We start from the raw sequence: 25,249 nt of genomic DNA, 5'->3' as shown, positions 1-25,249 counted from the left end.
CTTACACTTATCTCTAGAACTGACCCACTATTCAGTGCTAGAGGCTACCAAATGGCACTACAATTACATGAGCGATGTTGTTTGACAAACTAGACCCTTTCCAGCACTAAGGGAGCCAAAAACTCTTCAAAGTAATTGTCAGCTTTACCTCTTGTGGGATGTAGTCTTAAGTTTTCTAAAAAAGGTCATTCTCATAGACTTAAGGTATTTGACTCACACAGTAAATAGATGCTCTGAGGAGACCAGTCCACAGGACAGACAAGCCTAGGAGAAAGGGTCAGTCTCAGGAGTTTAGACATCCAGTTCATTCCTTACTTTCTTCAGATTTGCCAGTGCAATTGTAATATGCTGAAGCCAACACCTTTCTCCATACGCAGTGTTACTCTATGTCCACTCTTTTTATACCAGGTTTAGCTATTGATGATTAAGGAAGAATGAAACGGAAATAGTTCGAAGAATAGATAACAACTTAGATAAGATGGAGAACTACATTACATGTTTTTAAGAATAAAAAGAGGGTTTTAAATAAGTTAGGTATTTTCAGAGCATTTCTTGATTAACTTTATTTATTTTAAATAATGTTTGTTACCTAAAATTTTTTAAATATGGATTCTTAGGGACACTAATGAAAACCGTTATTGTTGCTTTTGTTCTCCAGCTTCCTGGCTAACACTGCTGATCTTGGTGCTTCATTTTCTTAACTGCCTCCATCATTCTAGACTCATTCTAGGCAGCTTGGATCACAATGATACGAAATAGACTGGAGTTGTAGAAAAGCCTCACTTCTGATCAGGTCAGATCTGCAGTATTGACACTTGTTTCTCCCAAGACAAGACATACAAATTCATCAAAGGTGACACCACAAGTTGCTAGCTACCTATAATTTAACAAGGATTTGTATGAAGGTGTGTGCCTGTACACAGGTCATAATTCTTACAGCGTCTGTGTGACTCGAAAGTATAAGCAATACCCTTACCTCAGGCGAGCCCCACCAGACACATTGCTGTGCGCTGCTGTTAAAGTGATGGCAAGTGACTCGCGTTTGTTTAGGCTTGGAGTGGCCTGAAATGAAATTACTTTACTTTGCTCACCAGAGGAAAATACAACAGCACCTGAAGGAAAACAGAGCGCGAGAGAGAGCACAAGTCAAAATCACTGAAAAGGAATCCTCCTCTTACCCGGGAACGTGCCGAGACAGGGACTGTCATCACAACCCCACTCTCTTTAGGAAGAAGAAACCTGCATGAGAACGTCTTTCCTGTATAAAGCATTGTGCTTACTTCCCAGACACAGATCTATGAAGCTTAGTTCTTTTTTGATCATAAAATAAACGTATTCCTTACAGACAAAAATTAGACCATACAATTTCATTCTAATGACTCTTCGTTAATAGAGGAAGCATGTAATGTCACAAACAACTGAAAGGCGGTATCATCACTAACGCAAACTGAGCTGTTTCCTCAGACAAGTACTTACCAAACGGAGGAGTAATATTGCCTGGCTGAGCAAAGTCAGTGATTAGGACCGGCGGGTATCCTGAAATCCAGCTAACTATTACAGAGCCATAAACTCCTTTTCTGGTTATGACAGCTTCGCCTGTCCCGGCTACGATGTCTGTAAGTCGTAAAATCACAGATTCAAAGCCAACCTGTGGAAACATAATAGATGTTGTTACAGAAAATGGAATAAAAATGGGAAATAACATATATGAAAGCATATTAAATTTTGTAAAATACAGATTTCACAAAAACATGTGTGTATATATATGCATGTACGTGTGTATATATAGGCATGTGTGTACATATAAATACAACCTTCCTTCACAACTCTTCAACAATACTTCTAAATCTGAGATTTTTAAGAATTAGAATTTCTCAGGGAAAAGAAACCAGTCTGACTGACATTTCAGTATTGAAAACACTGAATATAGCATTCTGTGTCTGTTCTTTAAAAGAAAAATAAACCAACCTGCCCTTGATGCTCACAGGCAATAACTGTAGGACTATATATATATATAAGTCTAAAATAAATTATTAATTGTGTACCCAGTGAAACATGAGTTGCTGCCACATGACATTGTTCACAAAATTATTCTTGCTGGTATGATCTACTTTCCTTGTTCTTTGAGCACCAAATGGGACTGAAAGGGTAATTCGCACATTCTAAAAGCAATGATAAGTGGATATATGGTAGCAAATGATGTTTACAGAAAGACCATTTGAATTAAGATCAATTACAAATTGAAAGACAGAACAGTGTCTCAAGACAATTAAAATCATTCAACAGAAACTTCAATAAAATTTAACAGATGAAAACTCAGCATGCTATTGTCTTTTCCTGACATACAAAAAGAGAACTGTAGCACAAACTCTCTTTTCTCGTTCTTGTATAAAGCAGACAAATGGAAAATTTCCCACTCAGTGATTAGCCAAATAGGCCATCAACAGCATTAAAAATCAGTATGACCTCCATTTCTTTTTGAACATACTACTGCATACATGCTGTTACCTACTTTGGAGCTGCTATACTTAAAGGAATAACATTGTCCAGAATTAGTTATTTTCCTTTAAGTCTCAGAACTTTTCAAACTGTATTAACACATTTCTATAACAATCTGTGTCAGAGAAAAGAAAATACAGAGTACAAGTAATAACTGGAAAAGCCTTGTCAGTCATTAAATTGGTTGTAATGATGAAAACTTCAGTGAAAACCCAACTGAATTCTTACAGCAGCTATCTTTTGTAATGAAGTGTTACCCTCCTGTGCTAGAAATGTTACACTGCAGCCCGTCCACTGACCTGTGAATTGGCAGCTTCCTCAGGAATAAGCAGAACAGCTGACTTTGCTTTTCCTAATATTTTAGGCACATCCTTGGCACCTCCCCTAACCAGGCTTACATTAATCAGTTCCAGAGTAAAATTCAAGCCGAGTAGAAGAAATGCCTTGAGAAAGAGAATTTAAGTTAAAGGTAGAAATTTAATTCCTCTAAAAAAGTGATATGTATCAATTCAAAGAATTAAGTAGCAGAACAATCTGCAGATTTTGTTCTACTTGCCTACAAAAAGCAATGTTTTCAATACAAGTGTTTTCTTGATGATGTTTCTCAAAAGAAATACAGCTAAAATGTCAATATTGTGAATGTGATTTACCAGCAGTTTGTTGGAATGTCAGTTTTCAGAGCAACTACGGCAATGTTATTAAATTGTATATAACACAGTGGGCCTCAGCTTGATTTTAAGTCTTAGGATTAAAAAGATGTAAGATGGACGTGAAGGGAGGTAACTGTGGGTGTAAGACTGTAGTAATAATAACAAATAGCCAGGGAACACAGAGAACTGAAGGTAAATTTATCTGCTGCTTCGTGAGTCAGCACTAACAGATCACCATTTACAATTCAAAAGGGAAACTTGAGAAAATATTTGCATACCTATAATAAAAAAATATTGAACTGATAGTAACATCAAGCAATGATAGAAGGAAAAACTGAATATTTGCAGACGTGCATAGCAGTGATTTTTTAATTATTATCTGAAAATGTGGTATTTAAACCCATTTCTATTCCATAAATAGGAAAGTCACAATACTAAAACTCTTTTCTGTGTGTACTTCTGCACAGTGGACACTACTGAGAGTTTAGTGTCTTACTCCAGCACAGTTGTATTGTGATGAATACAAATGGAATCAATAGATGTTGTAGGAACTAAAAGGACAATACAGACCTGGCTGCTTATTGGCACTCTTTTCACTCCGAAGCTGGCACCATCTTTTACTGTGACGTACCCCACCTCATTCTCAGGTGCAATTAGTGCTTCTTCATGAGGAGGTAAGATATGGTACTGAACGATCACTTCTCCAAATGCCCCAGCATGCCGAGTTACGTTGATCTGAACACACCGGTCCAGGTTTCTCTCTACTAATAGTGACTGCTGATCAGAGTACAGGGCAAACACTCCATGAGGGTCATCATTTGCAAAAACATTGATCTTTGAAATTCTTTTCTCTTGGTCTAAATCGGCTCCACCTTCGACTGAAATCAGCTGCACCACATAGTTTTCATCCAGTTCTGGAACATCATCAGGTAACAGGTAGATAATTATCTCAGCTGTACTCTGCTGGTCAGCAATGACAACAGATCCCTCTGTCCTAAGAAAGTCACCTGTGATGTCAGATTCACTATGTATTTCCCAATAAACCTGAAAGCAGTTTAGAAAATGAACAAAACAAAAGAAAGCAAAATTACCCGCAGAGCAGAGACTTTCATATCCAGGATGAAGTATAGAGAGATATGGAACAGATTGGTTTGAAGTAGGCAAAACTGAAACTGGTTTAGGTATGCATAGAAAAAGGCACGCTGACTATCTTACAAAAGGAGGGTGTGTTGTTCCTTTAGCAGTACTATGAATGTAAAGATTTCTGTTGTATACCCTCAGAAGATTCACTTTAAACTATATGGAATCTCTGTACCATTTAAAAAAAAAAAATTCTATTTTTACACCAAGACATTCTCACTGGTTTTCCTCTTTCCAAGATTCCTCACATTAGAAAGGGGTGAAGAGTTCTCATGAAACACAGCAGATGCTCGTATTAATTGATTATTTTTTTTAATTAAACAAACAACTGTTAAAATGCTGACTTCTAAACAACTTTAGATAAAAAACAAGTAAGTCATGGTTCAAAATAACCTGACTCTTACCTTTAAGTATGCCTGGAATAAAGCAAATTGTGATGATCTTAAAGAAAGCTCACTAAGTAAATATGTCCTGTTCTGTTCTCCCGTCAAAAGCACACGATGAGAGCGAGAGAGAAAGAGAGAGCAGCTCTGCAGTCCTGGTTTGTGGTTTGTTTTTTTCTCCTGACCAGAGGACACTGAATCTGACTTTCCAAACCACAAGTACTAACACTGAACCCCTGCTAAATTCAGTCTAAAATGCAACATTTCAAAAACGAATTTGAGATACAAGCAATTGAAAGGCATAGAAAAAAATATTCCTCCACATTGAGGATGATTTCAGATTATACTGTTTATTAGGAAAAGAGTGAGAATACCGTTATGTTTCCCAGAGTGCCTTGAATCCGTCTGATAAACAGTGTAATACTCTGTGGACCTTCCATGGCTGAGGGCTCTGTGTAGTTATTCTCAGTTAATGATTCAGGAGCAAACTGTACAATTCCATTGGGATCACCAAACTTCTGTACCTGTAAAAAAATAAACAAAAAATCAGAAATGTAGGGCGAGTCATATTCTTATTCAAATCATTGTGATTTTCATGGCTAGGTACTACAGGGCACATATCTATTGGCTCATCCTACCAAGTTTTCTCCTCTTAAAGGGATTCAACAGTGCATTAGTAGTTAAAACTGAGACTGAGAGAATAAAAAAAAAACCACCAGCAGACAGGACCATCAGTGTATGAGAAGGGAGTGATAGCAAGCTCATGGGCACACACACGCAAACATACACATGGACACAAAGCAGAACTTATATGAAATCTATGGGTAACCTGCTCTTTTCTGAGAAAATCCTACAATGATACATAAATAAGTTTAAGCAGGATCTAAACTGAATAGGAGTCAAAATATAATGTTGCAAATAAATAAGGAAAGTTTTCAGGCTTGGATTAATAAAAGCCTTATATGTAACCAAATTCAGGCAATGACAATGATCCTGTCTGCTGACTTGAGCCTCACAGCTTTAAACAACCTGTGAATTATAAATGGTCTAAACATACCTCAGAGTAAAGTAATTTTAAAAGGATTTGGAAAACATCTCTCATGGATATAAATACTAAGAGACAGCACAGAAGGTATGAATCTCCCCTTTTCAGATTTTCAGCACTACACAATTCCTCTTCCAAAAAGGACAGTTTTATTTCAAATGCTCTATCTGAATATTCTGCTGTTAAAGGAGGAAATGCTCAGGCACCTTGGGCTAGTGTACAGAAACTCTCCTAACACTACCAGTGTGCAAACTCAGCCCTCTGAGATAGAGCTCATCCACATCCATCTGTGTGAATCGCTAGCTGCAGCAAGAACTCATGGAGAACCTACTTACAACTGAGTTGTAACACCAGTGCCTACTGAGAAGCCAATTATCTTGTGTGCAAGGTGGAACATTCCAGTCCAAGGAATAAACCTGGGTCCCTGAAGGAGAAATTGAGGAATCTGTGGAAATTGGAGCTAATTCCATCAACACAGACCAGGAAAATAATAAAAATCCAGTTTCAAGGAAAGATTTTTTTTTGTTCCCAGGCTTCTTATAACAACCTTATAAATATTTCCTTAGTTGCAGTCTCCCTAGAGGAATAATTTGTCTTTGACAATTCTCCCTGCCTTGTCCCACCAATTTATGCATTTCTCTTGCTCTGCAATAGCCAGATTCTCTCCTTTCTTTTATATATGATAGCTGGAGCAGAAGAAGAGGTCAAGAAGAGATGAACAACAAACTGACATTTAGAAATGAGGACGCAATCTATGCTTTCTCCAAAGAGAATGACAGAAATTTGCAAATAAGTATCTCAGGTCAGGGCTTATATAGCAATTTTTACTGACAGATTCTTTGCCTTCTTTTTTAAGAACTGAAGCTCTCTAACAATGCACCCAAGTAGTACAAGGGACAAAAAAAGCCAAATTTCAAACTACACAGTAAATTTTAATTTTTAAAAGCTTTGCAAGATAAATACCAATATCAACAGAGATCTCGGAAGAAAGAAAAGCAATAATAACTTACTATTAGTGTAATGTTGTTTGCCTTAGGATCTATTTCTGTTTCACCTTTCATAAGGCTCAGTCTAATAATGAAGATCTCCTGAACTTCAACTTCTTCATGAGGATGGATTTGTAGATTAATAGCTCTCTGACCGCCTTCTCCTTCTCCAAAATAGAACGATCCATTCACAGGGTCACCAATGTCACTATTCAGGGGAGATAAAACCTCTTCTGAATTGGGTCCCAAGATGTCCCAATTAATCTGTGGAAGATACCAGTTTCAGATTTAGAGTAGTGGTATACTATAATAGCCTCCCAATGGGGAGAAATGACAGAGTACCACAAGTGACATAAAAATTCTTGTGTCTCTTAACTAACTATGTTTAAATCTTTGCTGTTCATACAGAATACAAATATTCATAATTCCATGTGGGAAAGTATATAATCCTTTGGAAAAATAAACATGACAAATTACAAATGAAAATTCTGAAGTGTCAGTTAGCCACAATGCCAGTTTATGAAATTCTATGTATTAGTAATAGAAAAGAAGAGAAACTGAGATTTCTTTAGTGCATAACAGGAAACATGTGGGCCGGTTTCTATTTCTCTCCCTTTCATTATTTGTTTTGTGAAGCTCCCCAAATGAGTACTCATGACCAGAACCATTCCTTGTGAAGTGTGATATCAAGACAGAAAATGACAAATATTTTCTTAAGAGTCTGAAATAAAAGTTTTTAATCCCTCAAATGATGATTCACACATCTTCAGCCTGATTAAAAGCTAGAGTATTTTCAAAATTTCCCACAAATTAGATCGCTTTGAGGAGGTCACATTCAGCACTTCAAACTTACTATTTTGGCCATTTTAATTGTTTTCCAGTTTTCTCAAATGACTTCTAGAAAAAGTCAAAGAAGACAAAGGCAATTTTTATATGAGAGGAGGAGGACCTGACGGCTTTTACGGGCAACCTTCCAGTCATTTTCCAAGATTGTGAAAGGCCTACCTTCACTTTGTAAGTGGTCTGTACAGAGTAGAAGGAAACCTCATTGTAAACAATTTACCGAGAAAAGTTTGACCAGCTTTAGGAAGCAATTCAAACGAATTAAATTAAACTACCAGTGGTGCATGAAATTAACCATAGTTTCAACAGAATTAGGAGCTAGTTCAAAACAAAGTACACAAGACCATCATAAAAGAAAGCAAGCAGGAGGAGAAAGAGGAGATTAAAAGGGTAACAACATTTTCTGTTATACTGCACAGAATCACAGAATCACAGAATCACTAGGTTGGAAAGGACCTTCAAGATCATCAAGTCCAACCATTAATCCAGCGCCACCATGTCCCCTAAACCATGTCCTGAAGCGCCACATCCACACGTTTTTTGAACACTTCCAGAGATGGCGACTCCACCACCTCCCTGGGCAGCCTGTTCCAATGCCTGACCACCCTCTCAGTGAAGAAATTTTTCCTAATATCCAATCTAAACCTCCTCTGGTGCAACTTGAGGCCAAGGCAACTGCAGCTACATGCAATTCACGTTTAATAAAAAGCTGCAATTATCCCATTAGAAATCAGTCACAAAGAAGCTCTTGAAGGAAAACGCAGGAGCTTTTTGACCTAGTCGCTGGAAAGCACTCAGTTTGTCACAGCCAAAGCCCACCTGTGCCTCCCCTAACAACCTTCCAGTCCTTTCCAGCACCAGGGACACTGCCGTGGGTGTATCAGGATTGGGAAGAATAACTCGGCTTTGGTTGAGAAATCGGACGATGCCCAGGGGGGAGTCGCTCTTAGCAATAGTGACCTGGCTCACTAGGTAGAGCCCAAGGACTGCTCCGCCAGTGGCTCCTGTCAGCTGCATTTCAAATTGCTCTGCAAATTCGCTGTGTGGAAAAAGAAAAACAGATTCTGAGGCATCCGAGAAAAAAAGTAATTAAAGCTATACTTAGTAACTCAATCATGCATCCAGCCAGATCTGTTTAAAGGTATACAGAAGTCAGCGCTGCAAGTATACAGTAGAAGATTCCTCCCATTTGCATAGAACGGTGATATCGGAAATAAAAATCATGTTCTATTCTCTACTCCTGTTAAATTTTTTTAAAAAGATGGCAAAGTATTTTATTATGCACTGAACTACTATTAACACCCAAAATTTCTAACAATGTAATTAAAAAAAAAGTATTAGTTTGCATAAAATTTAACAGGAACTATGAAACTCTAATAATAACAACTTCTTTTTTCCCCCCTTTAAAATCAGGTGATTTTTCAAGCACTGCAGACATTTAGTTTTCAATTCCACATGCTCATAAAACATTTCTCAGAAGTAAATTAGTGAATAAATATCTGAAAAATTAATTACCTTTCTTCATCATCTATAATAGAAATATAAATAAAAGTCTCGTTCTGGCCATGATAAAAAATGACAGAATTATTATGGATGACGTAGTCAACACCATTGGGAAGTGCAGAAATACTTCGAGAAACAAAATCAGCTGTTACATAGCCATAAGTTCCACCCTTTCTCACAACAGGAATCATGATTAATCCAGCATCTTCTTCCACTGCAAGAATAATTGAGAAAAAATATTTTATTTCAAAATTTATGCCGTAGCCACAGACTCATCTGCTAAACCACAGAGAAAACTTAAGCTAAACTTACCCTGTAGAAGGATATACTGTGGATCAAATTCTATGATGCCTTCTGCATTATCACTTTTTGCTATAGTGACTCGTACCATGGAGATATTTCCTATTACTGGAGGTTGATCCATCTGTAGACCATTTTCTTTTACGGTAAAATCAAATCCACTTGCAAGAACATAAAAAAGAAAACTACATTAAAAATTCATGTGAAGGTATTAAGATGCAGGTATGACAATCTGTCAATTACCACAAATACTTTTGTTTTCTGACAATTATCACTGAAGACTTTTTGGTCACACTTTTTCAAACTATTATATATGCAAAACTACTAGCTTATTCACAGAAATGTGTATCTTTCATTTTTTCTTCCACATCTTATCTTCCAATTTGAATTAACACAACTTGACAACTAGTATGTAATGTATGGACTTTTAGTTTTAATAAATCTTAATCAGTAAAATCTTTATACTAACGTTAAAAGAACTGAGTTCCTTGTATATCCAATTTCTATTGTGATTATAGTTGCCTTACGAAATTTTACAGTAAAACAGCTGAAATCCAGTGGTCACTTCATGCAGGTAGGTCAGATTCCAAATAGAGTTTGCTCTTCTGCTTGTAATCAATCATCTGGCAATTTTATCTTTACCTTCCTTGGAGTTCCACTTTGGTAATCATCATTGAAAAGTCTTCAGGACCTTCAGGAAAGTCATCATCATGAATTTCAACCAAAATCATTTTACTCTCCTCATGTGGTTCAAACAACAATTCCCTTAGTGTGGGAGTGAAATCAATTCCCTCCTCTGCAGTCCCATTTATTATCTGAAAGCAAAGACGGACTTTGCCATAGGATCCCCTGGAACGCACAATAGTGATGTTAACCTGAGGGAAAGAGGACATTCTCTTTAAAAAATGGCTTTGCTCTTCTGACACAGTTGCCTATAGGGGACTGTTCTAAAGGCATTTTTTCAATGGTTCTGTCAGGTCACAACAATTTGCTTTAATAGGTACAGAGTACACATAACTTAGCAGATAGCCTTCTTTCTCAGAGCATTAAAAAACTGCAAAAGCCTCAGACAGCCATTCTGAAGACTGTGCTGTGATAAATGTAAAATAAATCTTTGATTTTTTTTTCTAAAATTAACCATAAATCTAGCAACAATAGTGATATCTATCAATATTTTAAATAAGAAGGAATTTTAATCTGATACCCATTTTTCTTCTTCTGTTGTTTGCAATAGCTCCCGTGAAAATGTAAACTCTCCATATGGAAAATCACTGGCGGCCATGGTAATATTTGCTGTTCTGCTAGATTCATTTATGAGTCCTCCATCGCTGACTCCAGTTAGTTCAAACTGGTAGTAATGCTTCTCTTCAGGACGGTTGTCATCTACAGCCTAGGGAGAAGAACCAATGAACACTAAAAGGACTTCAAACCATTTCCAGGGACAGAAGTATAACTAATTTCTAACCAAGATACTAACTAAATAAAAGGAAGTACTTGAAATAGCTACTGGTGTAAAATATCTTGTGTACCTGTATTAGAACAACTGCTCCGGACTGCCTATCTTGCATTGTCAAAATCCCCGACGTCTCAGTAAATTCTGTGTGATGAGGAGGTGTGATATTCCAATATATTAGGATCTCACCAAAAATCCCTGGGCCACGTATCAGGCTGCAGGTAAGAACATAAACGTGGATTTTATTTTCTATCTTTCATATTTAGTATCCAATCCAAAGAGAGACAGTATAGCATACTGTTGTGCATAAAAGAAATGTTATCAGCACTGTGAAGCTTGAGTTTTGAAGTCACTATTAAGATCTTTACAATTCCCTCTTCAGAGCAATAACATTCCTGCAGTTCTGTTTTATTTCCCTGTGTTGGGATGCATCTTGAGCTGCCATTCTACTGCGAGGTATTTAAAGTTTCTTTGCACGTGTAGCCCATGGGGGCTGAAAATGAGCTCTCTTGGTTCCAGTCTGCTGTTCCAGAGGTAGATATACAAAACAGAAGGGAAATGGGACTTAAGGGTAATGCCCAGAGGCAGTTTGGTTTTTAAGGCAGAAGGAGACTAGAATACTACTATGATATCGCTTGAGAAATGTTGTCTAAAACCTGCTTGTTTAAAAACCTACAGCCTAATCCTACTCATTACATCAGTCTCGGTGCACAAAGTCATGGCAAAAATTTGTCTATACCTAACACGACATACTACACAATCTGCTACTGCTGCACAAAGCATCACTTTGTCTTTCAGGCCTCTCAGGGTAGCATGAGATGCTGTTCTGCTGCTTTTATTTGCTAGTTCACCAAGTGAAAGTGTCGCAATGCTTTTTTCCAATGCTCTTACAAGGTATGGTAACAGCTTCATTTTTTCATCCTGTTTTCAGTTGACTGAATGCAGTGAAATAATTGCATCTTGTTGCAACTAAAAACCCAGTTACCACTTTGGTTATGCCAGCCATTATAGCAATATATTGAAATACAGTTCAGGCACCAATCCTGAAAAGCACCAAAGCATCTGCAAATGTCATTGATTCCCTTCCCTTCTTCCCTTGCTTTTGGAATCATCTTCCCTTTAATGCATCAATGTTGTAAATAATTTGACAACTGAGAGGAATATTTGGAGGTCCCCGGTAACACTGAAAAGGCACATACATAGTATATTCTGTCCCTCTTTAAAAAAACTTATCTAATTTTAAAAATAGTTCTAATTTCTGAAGTGATAATGAAATACAGCACTCAAGAAATTCTTGCCAAATGTAGAGTCTCATAGCTTTTGAAATTGAGCTGATGCCTTTCCTTAGGAAAAATGAGTGATGTACCCACCTAATAAGAGCAGTTCCGTTATAATTTCCTGAAGGTTCTCCAATCAGAACATGCCTGGATGAATGGGCGATCCCAACCACCCCAGAAGCTCCTTCATCACCCACAATAATGATGGTTGCAACACCTATGAAAAGAAAAAATCTCACGGTAAATGAAAATGAACTAACGAGCTAACTTTTGTAAATTTTGTGATATGAATGGTTAAGCACCAGCTTCCCAGAGAGCCCATGGATCACAATCCTTGGAGATACTCAGAACTTGAGTGGACAAGGCATTCAGCAACCTGACCTAACTGTGTAGTCTCGTTTCTTCAGCAGGGTTTTAAACTAGACAACCCCCCCCCACCCTGCCCCGGATGGTCCCTTACAAATGAAATTATTCTTACAGGTTTGAACCTGGTTTTGGTTTTTGCTTCTTTTTGTTAAAGAATCCTTTACAGACAATGTTAGCTATCTGAACACAAAAGTCTACACAAATAATTAATTTAGAACAAAAAAACATGATCTAAAATTCTCTTTGATTTCTCCAGACAAGGAAACAACTTGGGGAAAAAGACTGAAAGTCAAAACTGCTACCAACTGCACACAAAATATATAAGCACTGCAGATTAAAATAATATGAACAGATTTACTAGAATTCTTATATGAAATGTCTCAGAATGTAATGAATTAATTCTTTACCATTTACAGGGGATATCTCTGCATCACCAGTAGAGACTAGCTGAATGGTAAATGTTTCATTCCCCTCCAGTAAACCATCTTGTACCACATGTAAAACAATCAACTTCTGGGATTCTGTCTGCATCACAGAAAGACCAGAAAATACATATATACACATTAAGCAAAACTAAACAAAACATGGTTTTATAAAAAGGGTTTTCTTCTTTAACAAATCAAATGGTAAGCATGCATATGCTTGATATATTCTGTAATATTTTTTAAATATGAACCTTCTGGTCTGGCTGAAATGTTTTCTCACAGATTACTAAATAGCAAAAATTGTCTCTCAAACATTGCGTGCCACCCCAAAAACACTCTGGCTATTCTCAACTGAACAATGATTGAAATTACTTTGAAATTGCATTCACATAGAAGTTTTCAACTTATAAGAAATGGTTTTATACAAAATCTTTTCCAGCAGAAAGTGCATATTCAATGGAATACATACATTCTAAGGATTAACATTATTATGATTAGATATATTAGGTCATAGCAAATTCCTGTCTAATCTATGTTTTTGTCAGTGGGCAGCAGCAAATCCTTAAAATAAGAACACAGGAAAAAAGTAGGTACACATTGTTTAATTTTAGTACAACATACATACATACATACTTGTATTCTCACATGTATGCATATATAAGAACTTCAGGAAGAAAAAACAATGTCCAGGCCTATCACTAGAGAAAGAATAGCAAAATGATAGCAAAACTTTGGCAAATACTGGTGGTCTAACCAAAAAAGCTGTTTTCCAAATGATTAGAAGTAAAAGAAACAACCAGTATGCCTATTTATTTAATGCAAAATAGCCCTGTAGAGACAGAATAGATTATGCTTTATATTAAAACACTTTTCTTCATTAAATATTTTGAGTAGACTATAAAAGACCAATATTAAGATAACAACAATAGCTTGACAATATCCAATATTTAGGCTCCTACTTCAGAGTTTTAACCTGCCATGAAGCACAAATCAAATAACACTGTCCAGTTTGAAAGTCATTGGGGTATGTTATTATTTATTTTTAAAATCTGTGAATTTTGAGCATCCATTTACCCCTCTCACCCTTTCAATATCAATTTTCTCTTTGATTTGTCTGATAATACAATGGAATAAATGTTTCTGTAATCATTCTTCACATTCACTACAATTTTATTCCTCTTTCTTAATTGTAAAATCAATTCAGATCTGAAGAGCCTGTTTTCCTGATGATTACATTATGCTGCCTCAAAAAGAGCAAGTCAGCTTTCCTTTTCTGTTTGAAAAAACACTTCATACTGCTAACCCCACCAGTTCAAACTAGCCTTTTCCTAGTGTTATAACACTTAGTAAACCCCTACTTCTATGAATATGTAACAACCACAGAAACACATAAGAAGAAAATATTTATAAATCTGACAATAAATAATTTATTGCAATATCAGAAATACCTCATTGAAGTGAAGGGTACCATTCAGAGGGGTCAGATCATATCTGGCTGCTTCTTCAAGAATCCATAACAACTTAACTGCTCCTTGTCCTCTTTGACTTCGACTTACAGTGAGCAATACAACTGCAGCAGAGTCATCAAGTGTCTGAGGTTCCTTCACTGTTACCTGATGAAGAAAGAGAAAGGAGAAGCAGGAAAAGCTGTAGCAAAAGGCATCAATACTGACTTGAGATAAATAACAAAAAACATTATCAATGACAATGTAAAATAAGGCCAAGAGTCAAAATCAACAGGAAGATAACAGATGTAAGGAATGTGTTGAATTCTGCTAGCAAAGATTAGTCACTCGTGTTATTTCTGTATGCCCCGTGACTCAAAACAATTACAGACAATGAGTCACAAGCAGGCACAGCACCAGCAAAATGAAGAGCAGAAGAATCGTTCACTGACAAGAACTAAGATGAGATACATTTCATAATTTTTTTCCAAACTTTACTTTCAGTAAATACAGATTACAACAAAACCATTCTAATATTCAGCAGACTACCAAAAATCCTACCTGGGATGTCCTGACTTGTTAGTATACTGAATTAAATCAATTCAGTCATGGAGAATTCTACATCTATGCAGCAGCACTTTCATTATTTCCATCCTACATAACCAGATGAAGACAAGCACTAATATGCCTTTCAATGAATTCATGTCTTCCCCTGCAATGAAGGCTTACCAAAATCAGCAATGTGTTAGCAATACAAACCCACTATCCAGCTTTAGCAGAAAAGAGTGCAATCCAAATCAAACTCACATTCTTTTCTTGAAACCCAAATACTCCAACAGGGGAATCATTTGGTGGAATAGCAACAGTTACCAGGGTCTCATCTCCAAGTCTTGCTCCACCTGTTACCCTCACCAGGGAAATCTTGAATATCTCAAGGAATTCAACTTCATTGTCATCTATGATCATAATTTCTATTTCTCCTGTAGCCTGCAGAAGTTGTTAAAACAAAAAAAAGCAACAAGGTTTCATTTATAATATTCTGTGAAATGTCTGAAAAAATCTGAAATTTAAAATAGGTAAATTTTAGCTAATAATAGATAAACACACATTGTTCAGTTCTGCTTATTTCCTATCGTACTTTTCTATCTATAATAAGATAACAACATTTCAGGCGTGGTTTTTAAGTCTTTCAGTGTAAATCTTGTATGCTAAAACTAGCAGACTGCTCTGCTTTGGTACCCAGTAGAAAGTGCAGGTTGACAATACTGTACTTAAGCCAAAATTCTGCTCACAAAATATATCCTGCTATGTGCCAAAGACCAGTTCTTCGAAATCAAAACGCCTTGTGTACACTAAGTATTGTCAGGGGCAGCATGAAATTCAAAACTAAATGTAGAACACAGCTAAGAAAACATACAGGCTTATTCTGAGAATTTATAGAGAAGACAGGTTACGTTACAGATTTTCAATGTAACAGGCTTTATTATTAGAAATTATGTCCTCACTTATGGAGGTACCAAAGGCATACATGACCCTATTTGGTCAATGCTTATGAACATTCTGTGTTTCCACGTTAAAGGAGCATCATTCACATACATAAACCATAAATAACAGGCTTTCAATTAAAAGATGCAAATTTTATGGAAGAAAACATGAGAAACTCTTAAGCTGGTAACCCAGAGACAGTTAAACTGAAGACTCAGCAAGTGCATACCTGCCCATCTGCAAATGTAAGGTTTCCAAATGATGGTGTGAAATCTTCAAAGCTAGCAGTTGAATGAATGGCTTCCCAATACAGAGTTGCTGACCCAAACCTCCCAGCCTGTCGAATAACTGGAAGTTTCAGTATATTCTGTGGTGGTGGTACCTCATAACCAGCAACAGCTCCAGTTGCATCCTGTGAATTCAACATGAAACTGCTGAGTGTCACAGAAACCTTTTTTTTATCTTTTTTTTTTTAAGGTAAAAATAAATTAAGAAATACATAATAATTTGTAAATTGTTCTGAATTTAGCATTGACCTTGCTCTGAGCAAAAGTCTGGATTAGATGACCTCCTGAGGTCCCTTTCAGAATATTCTGTAACACCAGTTTTAGTACTTCCAGGTCCCTAATAGATTTCATATATTAATTGTGAGAACCTTTTACGAAGGCATTGTTTGTCTGTTAGCTGGCTTTTTTAACCAGAACAATTTAGTATATAAAGCCTACTAGAACACTACCAAAATTGGTCTGAAAACACAGACACTCCTGCTAGAATGCTACTTCAAATACTTTTCATTCAGACTTACTTACCTTTGTAACACTGAAACTAAATATTCCTCTGGCATCATCATTTTCTTCAATTGTTATTTCAGCTATTTCAAACCCAAGCCTCTTCACGCTTGGCTGCCCTCCAGTGGGAGAATCGACCAGTTGCACATCAGTAACATTTATTACAAATCCTTCCTGTAATTCTGGAACGTTGTCCTGCAAAAATGTTTTTAAATGTCACTTTCTAAATAAAACACTCTAAGTTACATACATGCAGAAAGCTGACTACTTGTAGGCTGCTTACTGTTCAAACATCCTCAGCACTTGGGACCACATAACCAATCCCTTGCTTCATACCATACGAAAGGTTGAAAAAGACTACCTTTGCTGAGCTTTAGAAACTGAAGTTGGCAGTCAGATTCCAGATCTGTAGGAACAGTGGAAAGTACTGCTGACTGTCACTTGTTTCTCCTATTTATAAGAAAGGTGGCTAGATTTCAGAAACTAAACCAGAACTTGAAAAGCAATACCTCCATCCTGAATATATTTAAAGAATATAGATACTTTTGGGGAAAAAAATAACATTTCCTGAACTACAAAACAAATCTCTTAAGAGATCTCTTAAAATCCTCTGGAAAAACATGTAACAAGTTGAAAAACCAGCAAGCACCTAAAACATTTCTAATTTTTTCCTTTGTCATTTTTATATGTTAACTTTGGGACTACAACAACAACAACAAAAAGAATTTGGTTCATTCTCAGTGATGAGTACTTGAATGCTGCTGAAAGAGATGGCTGCAATTCTTACTAATATACAATCATCCAACGAGGCAAAAATCCCACCCTAGCCATTTCTATAATGCTAAATCCTACTTCTGGTATAGAAACAGTACCATTTTCCATTTCCTTAAAAGACTTTATTAGCTGAAGTTGTTCTTAGACTACTCACAGGCAAAATAGTGACTACAACAGAAGTTATTGTTGCGTTCTCTACCATAATGATTGTCTTCTTTTCTAGTATATAATCCTCATTCTCTGTTGCTTGGTTGGAGAGAGGAAGTTCAAAGTTAGGCGCAGTGCTCAGCTGAATGGCAATGTCTCCAACAAACCCTTGTTCTCGGACAATTTGTAAAGTAAGAGTAGTTGAATTCACTCGCCCTATAACAAGAAGGGGAAAAAAATGAAGGCATGATTGTTTTAACCCTTGCCCTGCTTGATTTTCAGCTCACCTAACTGCACTGGATCTGCTTGCTAGAGCCCACTTAAATTCAAAATAATTTAATAAAAAAAAAAATTTAAAAATAGCAACACAACAATACTTGGTTAATTCAACGACTCAGGGAAATGAGTACATACAAGCAGTGTGAACACACACAACACAGTGTGTCCATCTGGAAAGCATTTTAAAACTGGATATAGAGGAAGAATAAAATACGGAATATTTACAGTTTTAAATGTCTGCTACACAAACTGTTACTTCAACATTGCCAGTTTTATTCAGTTTTTCTTCAAAAGCCCCATCTCACTATTTTGCCCGGCCTTTACATGCCTCAGAGATCCCTACCGATTCTAATACAGAAAGCAGCATTGGAGGCAGTAATTCTGGCTGTAAATTTTACATTTCTTTAACTCGAATGATGACAAAAATTAGATACACTTGTATCAGTCAGGCTTTTCCCGTTGGAGAAAGCAGATTTGCAATTTTTTTCCAATAAACCAGCAAACACAGCATTTGTCTAAAAGTGCTGGCTGTATGACCAGAGAAATAGATAAAAAGCAACACGCTTTGTACTTCAAACTTTCTCTTACTTGTATTAACTGGCTACTACTTCACAGTTAGCACCTGTATATAATTCATTAAAAATACAACATTTAAAGATTGGAAAGGAAACTGTGCAACAAATGAAACCTAAGAACATGCCTTGAATCCTAACTTCAAAGTACAAATCTTTAATAATGTGTGTGTGTATATAAGGAACCAACAGAATCTCTTCCAGGTGCTAAAAAAGGAGCAACACTAATTCACTTTAAAATAGAACCGGTGAGGAGGTTTGAGCTGCAACATATTCTCATGGAAAAAGTGTTTTTCATAGATTTTATTTGTTAATATGGACAGGATATTAAATTGCCAGGAAATTTCAGGTGGGCTTTTGCAGTATGAATAGCCCATCAGGCAGCTGTTGGAAAACCACCAGTCTGTAGAGACCGCCAGAGCAATCAGTGCCCAGCTCCCTGGGCCAGCAGGGAGGGCAGGAGCCTGAGCACCACCGCAGTCTTCCTCTGGCCAACTGCCTGGCAGATCCTTCACAATTTCACTTGGTGCCTGGGAGGAAAACTGACCTAACCCAATCAAACACACAGCTGGCAAACAGAAGACCCCTGACTCGGTTTTCTTGAAATGGAATTCACTCTTGCTCTGCTTCTTTCCTTCCGCCATCCCACAGAACAAACAGCTTCCCTTTTTACATACATTATTTTAAACAATATATTAATGCCATTAAATGGGCAAGTGTGGCTTTTTACCTGAATAGAACTATTTTAAGTACTAGGGATTTGCAAGACAAGATGACAAGATTTTAATAACTTACCCCTTGAGACAAAAATGACGATACTGTTGATATATGCAATGTGAAATACAGCATAACAATAGCATAGTTAAATATTTTAAAGAATATTTCTGCTACAACTTTTAAATAGAAAAAAGCTAATATATATAAATAATATAATTATTATATTTGTAATATGTAATTATAACATTGCATGGTTATAGTTATAATTATATATCATATAATAGATAATATCTATTATCTATTCTAAGTTATATGGTACACGTTATACATATAAAACCCATGTTGTAGCTGCAATAAAGCTGACTTTGAAAAAACCTGCCTTTTTTCCTAAGAAACAAGAAACAGACTTACCTTCTGGCTCTGTGACTTTAACAAAGAGAGACTCCATATGCCACCCAATCACACCATGTGGAGAGTCACTGGGTAAAATCATAAGCACAGCTCTTGCCCTTTTGGGATCGATGACAGCCCCCTTCGTGGTATCCTGCACGCCCACAGTGGTAACATGGGTAAGTGTGATTTCCACGGTCTCTGAAAGCTCTGCAACACTGTCTGCGAGAATCGTCAAGGTAATCGTGGACAGGGCCTGACCTTCTGCAAACGTAATCTAAAGTTTAAAAGGGAGGGGAAAAAAAAAGTCAAATTCATTCTCAAAGCCGTTATAATAACTGTTCTATTCTGTAAAACTCTATCAATTCAAAAAAACCTACAGACACATATACATATACGTATACATATACATATACTAGAATCATAGAATACCAGGTTGGAAGGGACCTCAAGGGTCATCTGGTCCAATCTGTCTTGGCAAAAGCACGATCTAGACAAGATGGCCCAGTGCCCTGTCCAGCTGAATGTTCAAAGTGTCCAGTGCTGGGTAATCCACCACCTCCCTGGGGAGATTATTCCAATGGCTGACCCTTCTCACTGGGAAGAACTTCCCTCTTGTGTCCTGTCGGAATCTCCCCAGCAGTAACTTGCACCCATTACCCCTCGTCTTCTCCACGTGACTCCTTCATAGAAAGGAGTCTCCGTCTTCTTTGTGGCCACCCTTTAGATACCGGCACATGGTGTTGAGGTCTCCCCTAAGCCTTCTTTTCTCACGGCTGAACAAACCCAGTGGTCTCAGCCCTTCCTCACATGGCAGGCTTCCCAGGCCTTTGATCGTCATTGTGGCCCTTCTCTGGACCCTCTCCAGCCTGCCCACAGCTCCACAGCTTTTCTGCATAGTGGGGACCAAACCTTAACACCGTATTCCAGGCGCCTGACAAGCGCTGAGCAGAATGGGATAATGACTTCTCTAGCTCTGCTGGTGATGCCCTTGTTGATACAACCCAACATCCCATTGGCTTTCTTTGGCACAGCAGCAGCACACTGTTCACTCACGTTGAGCTCGTTGTGCATGAGGACCCCCAGGTCCCTTCCCACAGAGCTGCTCCCCAGCCTGGGCAGATCCCAGCCTGGGCAGATCCCAGCCTGGGCAGATCCCAGCCTGGGCAGATCCCAGCCTGGGCAGCTGAACTCCCGGATTATGTTTTCCCTGGTGCAAGACCTTACACCTGCCCTTGTTGAACTTGCTAAGGTTCTTGTTAGCCCACTCTTCCAGCCGATCCAGGTCTTCCTGCAGGGTGGCTCTCCCTTCCCAAGTGTCGGCCTCCCCACTCATTTTGGTGCCACCAGCAAACTTCATCAGGGTGTGCTTGATCCTGTCATGCAGATCACTTATGAAGATACTAAACAGCGTTGGGCCAGTATCCATCCCTGGGGAACCCACTTGTGACAGGTTGCCACTTTGAAAAGGAGCTATTTACCCCACCTTCTGGGTGCTGCCTGTCAGCCAGTTCCCCACCCACCGCACACACCACTTGTCTAGACCATAAGGCATCCGTTTCTCTAGGAGGAGGCTGTGGGAAACCATATCAAAATCAATTTTTGATTTGCTGTGCTTGACAGTTTAACTCCTTGTTGGTGCAGTGTATTTGTTTCAGCATTGTTGGCAACTAATTCACCTCTCCTGCTTAACAGTGGGCCAGTATTTTCTTTCTGTTTGTGCTTGTTATTAACATGCCTGAAGAACTCTTTCTTGTAGTTTTTGACATCTCTGGCCAATTTCAACTTCAGCTGAGCTTTTGCTTTTTTAATTGCATCTCTGCACACCCTGGCAATGCCCTTGTAGTTGTCAATTGGTATTGCTTTTTCATCTCTGGTATGCTTCTCTTCTGGTTTTGAGCAGAATCGGAAGCTTGCAGTTAAGCAAGAGGGTCTCTTGGTCGCCCTAATTCCCTCACCTCTGAAGAGGATGAACTGTTTTTGTGCTTCCACGAGAGCATTCTTGAAAAACTCCCAGCACTCACTAGCTCCTTCATCCTCCATGGAAGTTTCACATGGAGTCCTTCCCAACTGAGCTCTGAGCAAGCTGAAGTTTGCTCTTCTAAAATCTAAAACCTTTGTGTTACTACTAACCTTCAGCATGCTCAGCAGGATCCCAAACTCCACAATATTGTGATCACTGCAGCCAAGGCTATCACTAACTGAGATATACATTACAAAGCAGGTTTTCTTGCTTTGTGAGTAGCAAGTCTAGCAGTGCCTCATTCCTGGTTGGCACATCTAACATTTGTATGAGGAAGCTGTCCTCTATGCATTCCAGGAACTTGATGGATGACATGGGAGCTGCTGTATTGTTCTTCCAACAAATGTCTGGGTAGTTGAAGTCACCCATAAGAACCAGGTTCTGTTGACCAGCAGCTTGCTTAAGTGACACACATATTGTTTTGTTGGCCTTATCTTCTTGGTTTGGAGTCAGTAGCAGATGCCTACTGTAAGATCCCACTTGGAGATGACCCCTCTGATCTTGACCCAGAGGCATACAATAGGGCTTCCACAATCGCCATGGTTGACTTCTGTATGTTCAAGCTTCTCCTTAACATAGAGTGTGACTTCTCCTCCTCTTCTTCCCTGACTGTCTTTATGAAGCAGCCTACAGCCATCCACCACAATCCTCCGGTCATATGAGTTGTCTCACGATGTTTCGGTTATTCCTATGATATCATCACTTTCTGACTGGGCATGGAGCTCCAGCTCCTTCTGTTTGTTTCCCAGGTTGTGTATATATATAAAGGAACTGTATGGAAAAACATATGAGATCCAGAAAGACAGGTGACATAAAGAAACACTTTGAGAAAAAAAGCAATGTGGTAAAATAATTTGAAGCACAGGCCACAATGCAAGAAATAAATTCTCAATCTGAAGCATAATAATCAGAGAGACCAAATTCTCAGTTGAAAATTATTCTATGATTATATGAAAATGAGTTTGGTATAATCAAGCTACCTATAGCTACCTGCTTTAAAAAACAGGCAATCCACCTGAAACCTCTTTCTGACAACTACATTGCAACTTCAGGCAAAACAGCTCCGTTGTTTCAAAGTGAACATCAATCTTCATTATCACAGAATCACACAATGGTTGAGGTTGGAAGGGACCTCTGGGTATCACCTAGTCCAACTGCCCCTGCTAAGAACAGGTTCAACAATACCAGACTGCTCAGGGCCGTGTCCAGGCAGGTTCTGAATACCCTGAAGGACAGACATTTCACAGTCTCTCTGGGTAACCTGATCCAGTGTTTCACCACCCTTAAAGTTTTTTTCCTCATGTTTAAATGGAATTTCCTGTATGGTGCCCATTGCAGGCACAGGACATGGCCAAGAAGCATCTGGCTCCATCTTTACTCTTGACCCCATGTATTCAAACACAGTTTTAAGATCCTCCCTGAGCCTCCTCCCATATGTCAGATGCTGCAAACCCTCCATCATCTTCATGGTCCTTTGCTAGACTCACTCCACTATGCCCATGTCTCTTGTACTGGGGAGCGCAGAACTAGACCCAGCACTCCAGATTTGTCTCACCAGGGCTGAGTACAGGGGAAGGATCACCCCTGTCAACCTGCTGGCAATGCTCTGCCTCACACCAGTATGTACATAGCTGGCTCATGTTCAATTTATTGTCTTCCATTACATACCTTTCAAATTACTAAAAATTACCTGTCTTCACTGTTTCTTGCATAATACACTTAAGTCTAAGACCCTCTCAAAGATCTAAAAAATAGGAAGATGAGTAAACTGCCGGCAACTCAGCATTGTTTCTTCCACAATGTACTGGGTCTGTCCGGGCTGGAGTTAACCTTCCCCACAGCAGCCCTTATAGTGCTGTGCTTTGCATTTGTGGCTGAAACAGTGTTGATAACAGAGATACATTTTGGCTATAGCTGAGCAGTGCTCTCACAAGGTCATACATTGGGGTTAGGCAACTTTGGGAGGGGACACTGCGGGGATAGCTGACCCAAACTCACTAAAGGGGTATTCCATACCACATAACATCATGCTCAACCACAAAAGCTAAGAGTAAGGAGGTAGAAAGGACACAGACATAAACGACCATTTGTGGTTATGGCATTTGTCTTCCAAAGCATGTACTGAGGATCTACTTCCCAGGAACTGGCTGGACATCTGTCTGCTGATGGGAAGTACTGAGTAAGTTCCACTTTTTGCTTTGCTTCCACACATGGCTTTTTCTTTTCTTATTAGACTGCCCTTATCTCGAGCTTTTACACCTTATTTTCTCCCCTGTCTTGCTGAGGAGGGGGAGTAAGACAGCAACTGGGTGGGGGTTTGGCAGCCCACCAAGGTCAACCCACCACCCCCAACATAATGTCAAAAGAATGATGAACATATAATACGTATCAAAGTCATTGCTAATTGAAGAAATGTCTAGTCAACAGTTTTGTTGATTTTTTTTCAGATAAAATGATTGAGAAATGCTTTATCTATATTATTCTTATTTTAAAATTCAAAAGGCTGCCTACTTGATCAGGTCTCTCTCAACAAGGAAGACATGTCTATAAACACTTAGGCTACACCTACACTGAAGGATAAACAAAAGTTTCCAGTGAACATTACACCTTTCCTTTACCCTTCTGTCTCTTTTTACCTGCAAACGTATGCAGGGAAATCATGTAGCATCCATGTGGAATGCTCAAGGAATACCTTAGTAATTTCACTCTGATAGTTTTGGCATCCTTGCTTTCACCTCTCTTGGTTTTTACCTAAATTTTTTGTCTTACTTCAGACCCAGTATTTTCCAGGTGTAAGGTGTATGCCTATAGTCTTTCAGGCCTTTCGTCCCTCAGCTGTGGCTTGTATGATAGCTCTACAGCCTTAAAGCCCACAGGGCTTTGTGTCTTCTACAGATGGCCACCAGGTGGAGGCTTTTGACTTAAAGAACCTGGCGCTCCTAACGCATACCAAGAGCTTTGGCTATCAGGAAAGTCTGGATTTTAACACGTCTGAAAATCTAAACAGTCTCAGAAACAGAGAAAAACTGCAACTTGTCATATTCCCCTGTGCCCCTGAAGCTCTCAGTTGTATTGACAAGGTCAGGATGAAGAGCAAACCCTCCTAGATTCCCACCTATGCAAATGACTTGACACAGTAGCTGGATCTCACAGCAGGAAGAAAGGAAGATGGAACAGGATACTACAGATAGACATTTCGAATGCCTGGGCAGCATTGCAGTAGCTTGTTCTAGAAGAGCGAGAGTGATGCTGCGGTATTATGTGCCTGCCAGAAGTGTTTCCCTAGTATCAGTGATGTTATTACATACCATTCCTGAAGCTGGAAATATATCACTTATGCTCCCATTAGCAATCCACTCTACTGTAATTCGTCCATATGTTCCTATTAAACGTTCAATATTCAAGGTGATTAAGCTGTCCTGTTCCATTTCTTCAACCTGCTTAAATAAAGAACTCTGGAAAACATAAAGTACCAGAACCACAACATTATTTTCTTATAAAGAAAAGTTTCTTTAGGGATCTGGGTATTCAACGTAGGCCAGTGACATTGGGCATCAATAAGTTAATCTATTATTAAGTAGCTAAATACATGTTCATTGATGAAATTTATATGTCCTAATTTTCAGAGGTACTTAATACTCCCAGGTTTCATGGGCATAAGAATTTTAAAAGTTGGGTTTCTTTATCCTAAGGCAAAAACCCCCAATGTTCTTTATTCGAGTTTTTTGTTGTGGTTTTCTTAGTACCGTATTTTATGTC

General features: G+C 38.3%; 1 protein-coding gene across 1 annotated transcript in view; it reads right to left on the bottom strand.

The window, feature by feature from the left end:
- The window catches only part of ADGRV1 (adhesion G protein-coupled receptor V1), a gene marked incomplete at its 3' end in the record, with an annotated part of 281,727 nt that overhangs the window by 177,807 nt on the left and 78,671 nt on the right, over positions 1–25,249 (bottom strand). Inside the window, exons 53-73 of the mRNA XM_082012794.1 lie at positions 24,799–24,945; positions 19,489–19,744; positions 17,517–17,725; positions 16,610–16,783; positions 16,030–16,212; positions 15,123–15,302; positions 14,319–14,483; positions 12,853–12,970; positions 12,173–12,296; positions 10,879–11,017; positions 10,554–10,739; positions 9,992–10,224; positions 9,362–9,510; positions 9,062–9,263; positions 8,366–8,585; positions 6,728–6,967; positions 5,047–5,196; positions 3,720–4,193; positions 2,799–2,942; positions 1,477–1,648; positions 977–1,112 (exon numbers count right to left, since the gene is read on the bottom strand). Coding sequence (XP_081868920.1) covers positions 977–1,112; positions 1,477–1,648; positions 2,799–2,942; positions 3,720–4,193; positions 5,047–5,196; positions 6,728–6,967; positions 8,366–8,585; positions 9,062–9,263; positions 9,362–9,510; positions 9,992–10,224; positions 10,554–10,739; positions 10,879–11,017; positions 12,173–12,296; positions 12,853–12,970; positions 14,319–14,483; positions 15,123–15,302; positions 16,030–16,212; positions 16,610–16,783; positions 17,517–17,725; positions 19,489–19,744; positions 24,799–24,945 — 4,001 coding nt within the window. The remainder of the gene's footprint in view (positions 1–976; positions 1,113–1,476; positions 1,649–2,798; positions 2,943–3,719; positions 4,194–5,046; positions 5,197–6,727; positions 6,968–8,365; positions 8,586–9,061; positions 9,264–9,361; positions 9,511–9,991; positions 10,225–10,553; positions 10,740–10,878; positions 11,018–12,172; positions 12,297–12,852; positions 12,971–14,318; positions 14,484–15,122; positions 15,303–16,029; positions 16,213–16,609; positions 16,784–17,516; positions 17,726–19,488; positions 19,745–24,798; positions 24,946–25,249) is intronic.

This window comes from Phaethon aethereus (assembly GCF_964289735.1).
Source record: "Phaethon aethereus genome assembly, chromosome: Z".
Taxonomy (NCBI): Eukaryota; Metazoa; Chordata; class Aves; order Phaethontiformes; family Phaethontidae; genus Phaethon; species Phaethon aethereus.
The sequence above is the reverse complement of the archived record's forward strand: the minus strand, read 5'-3'. Positions and strand labels throughout refer to the sequence as shown.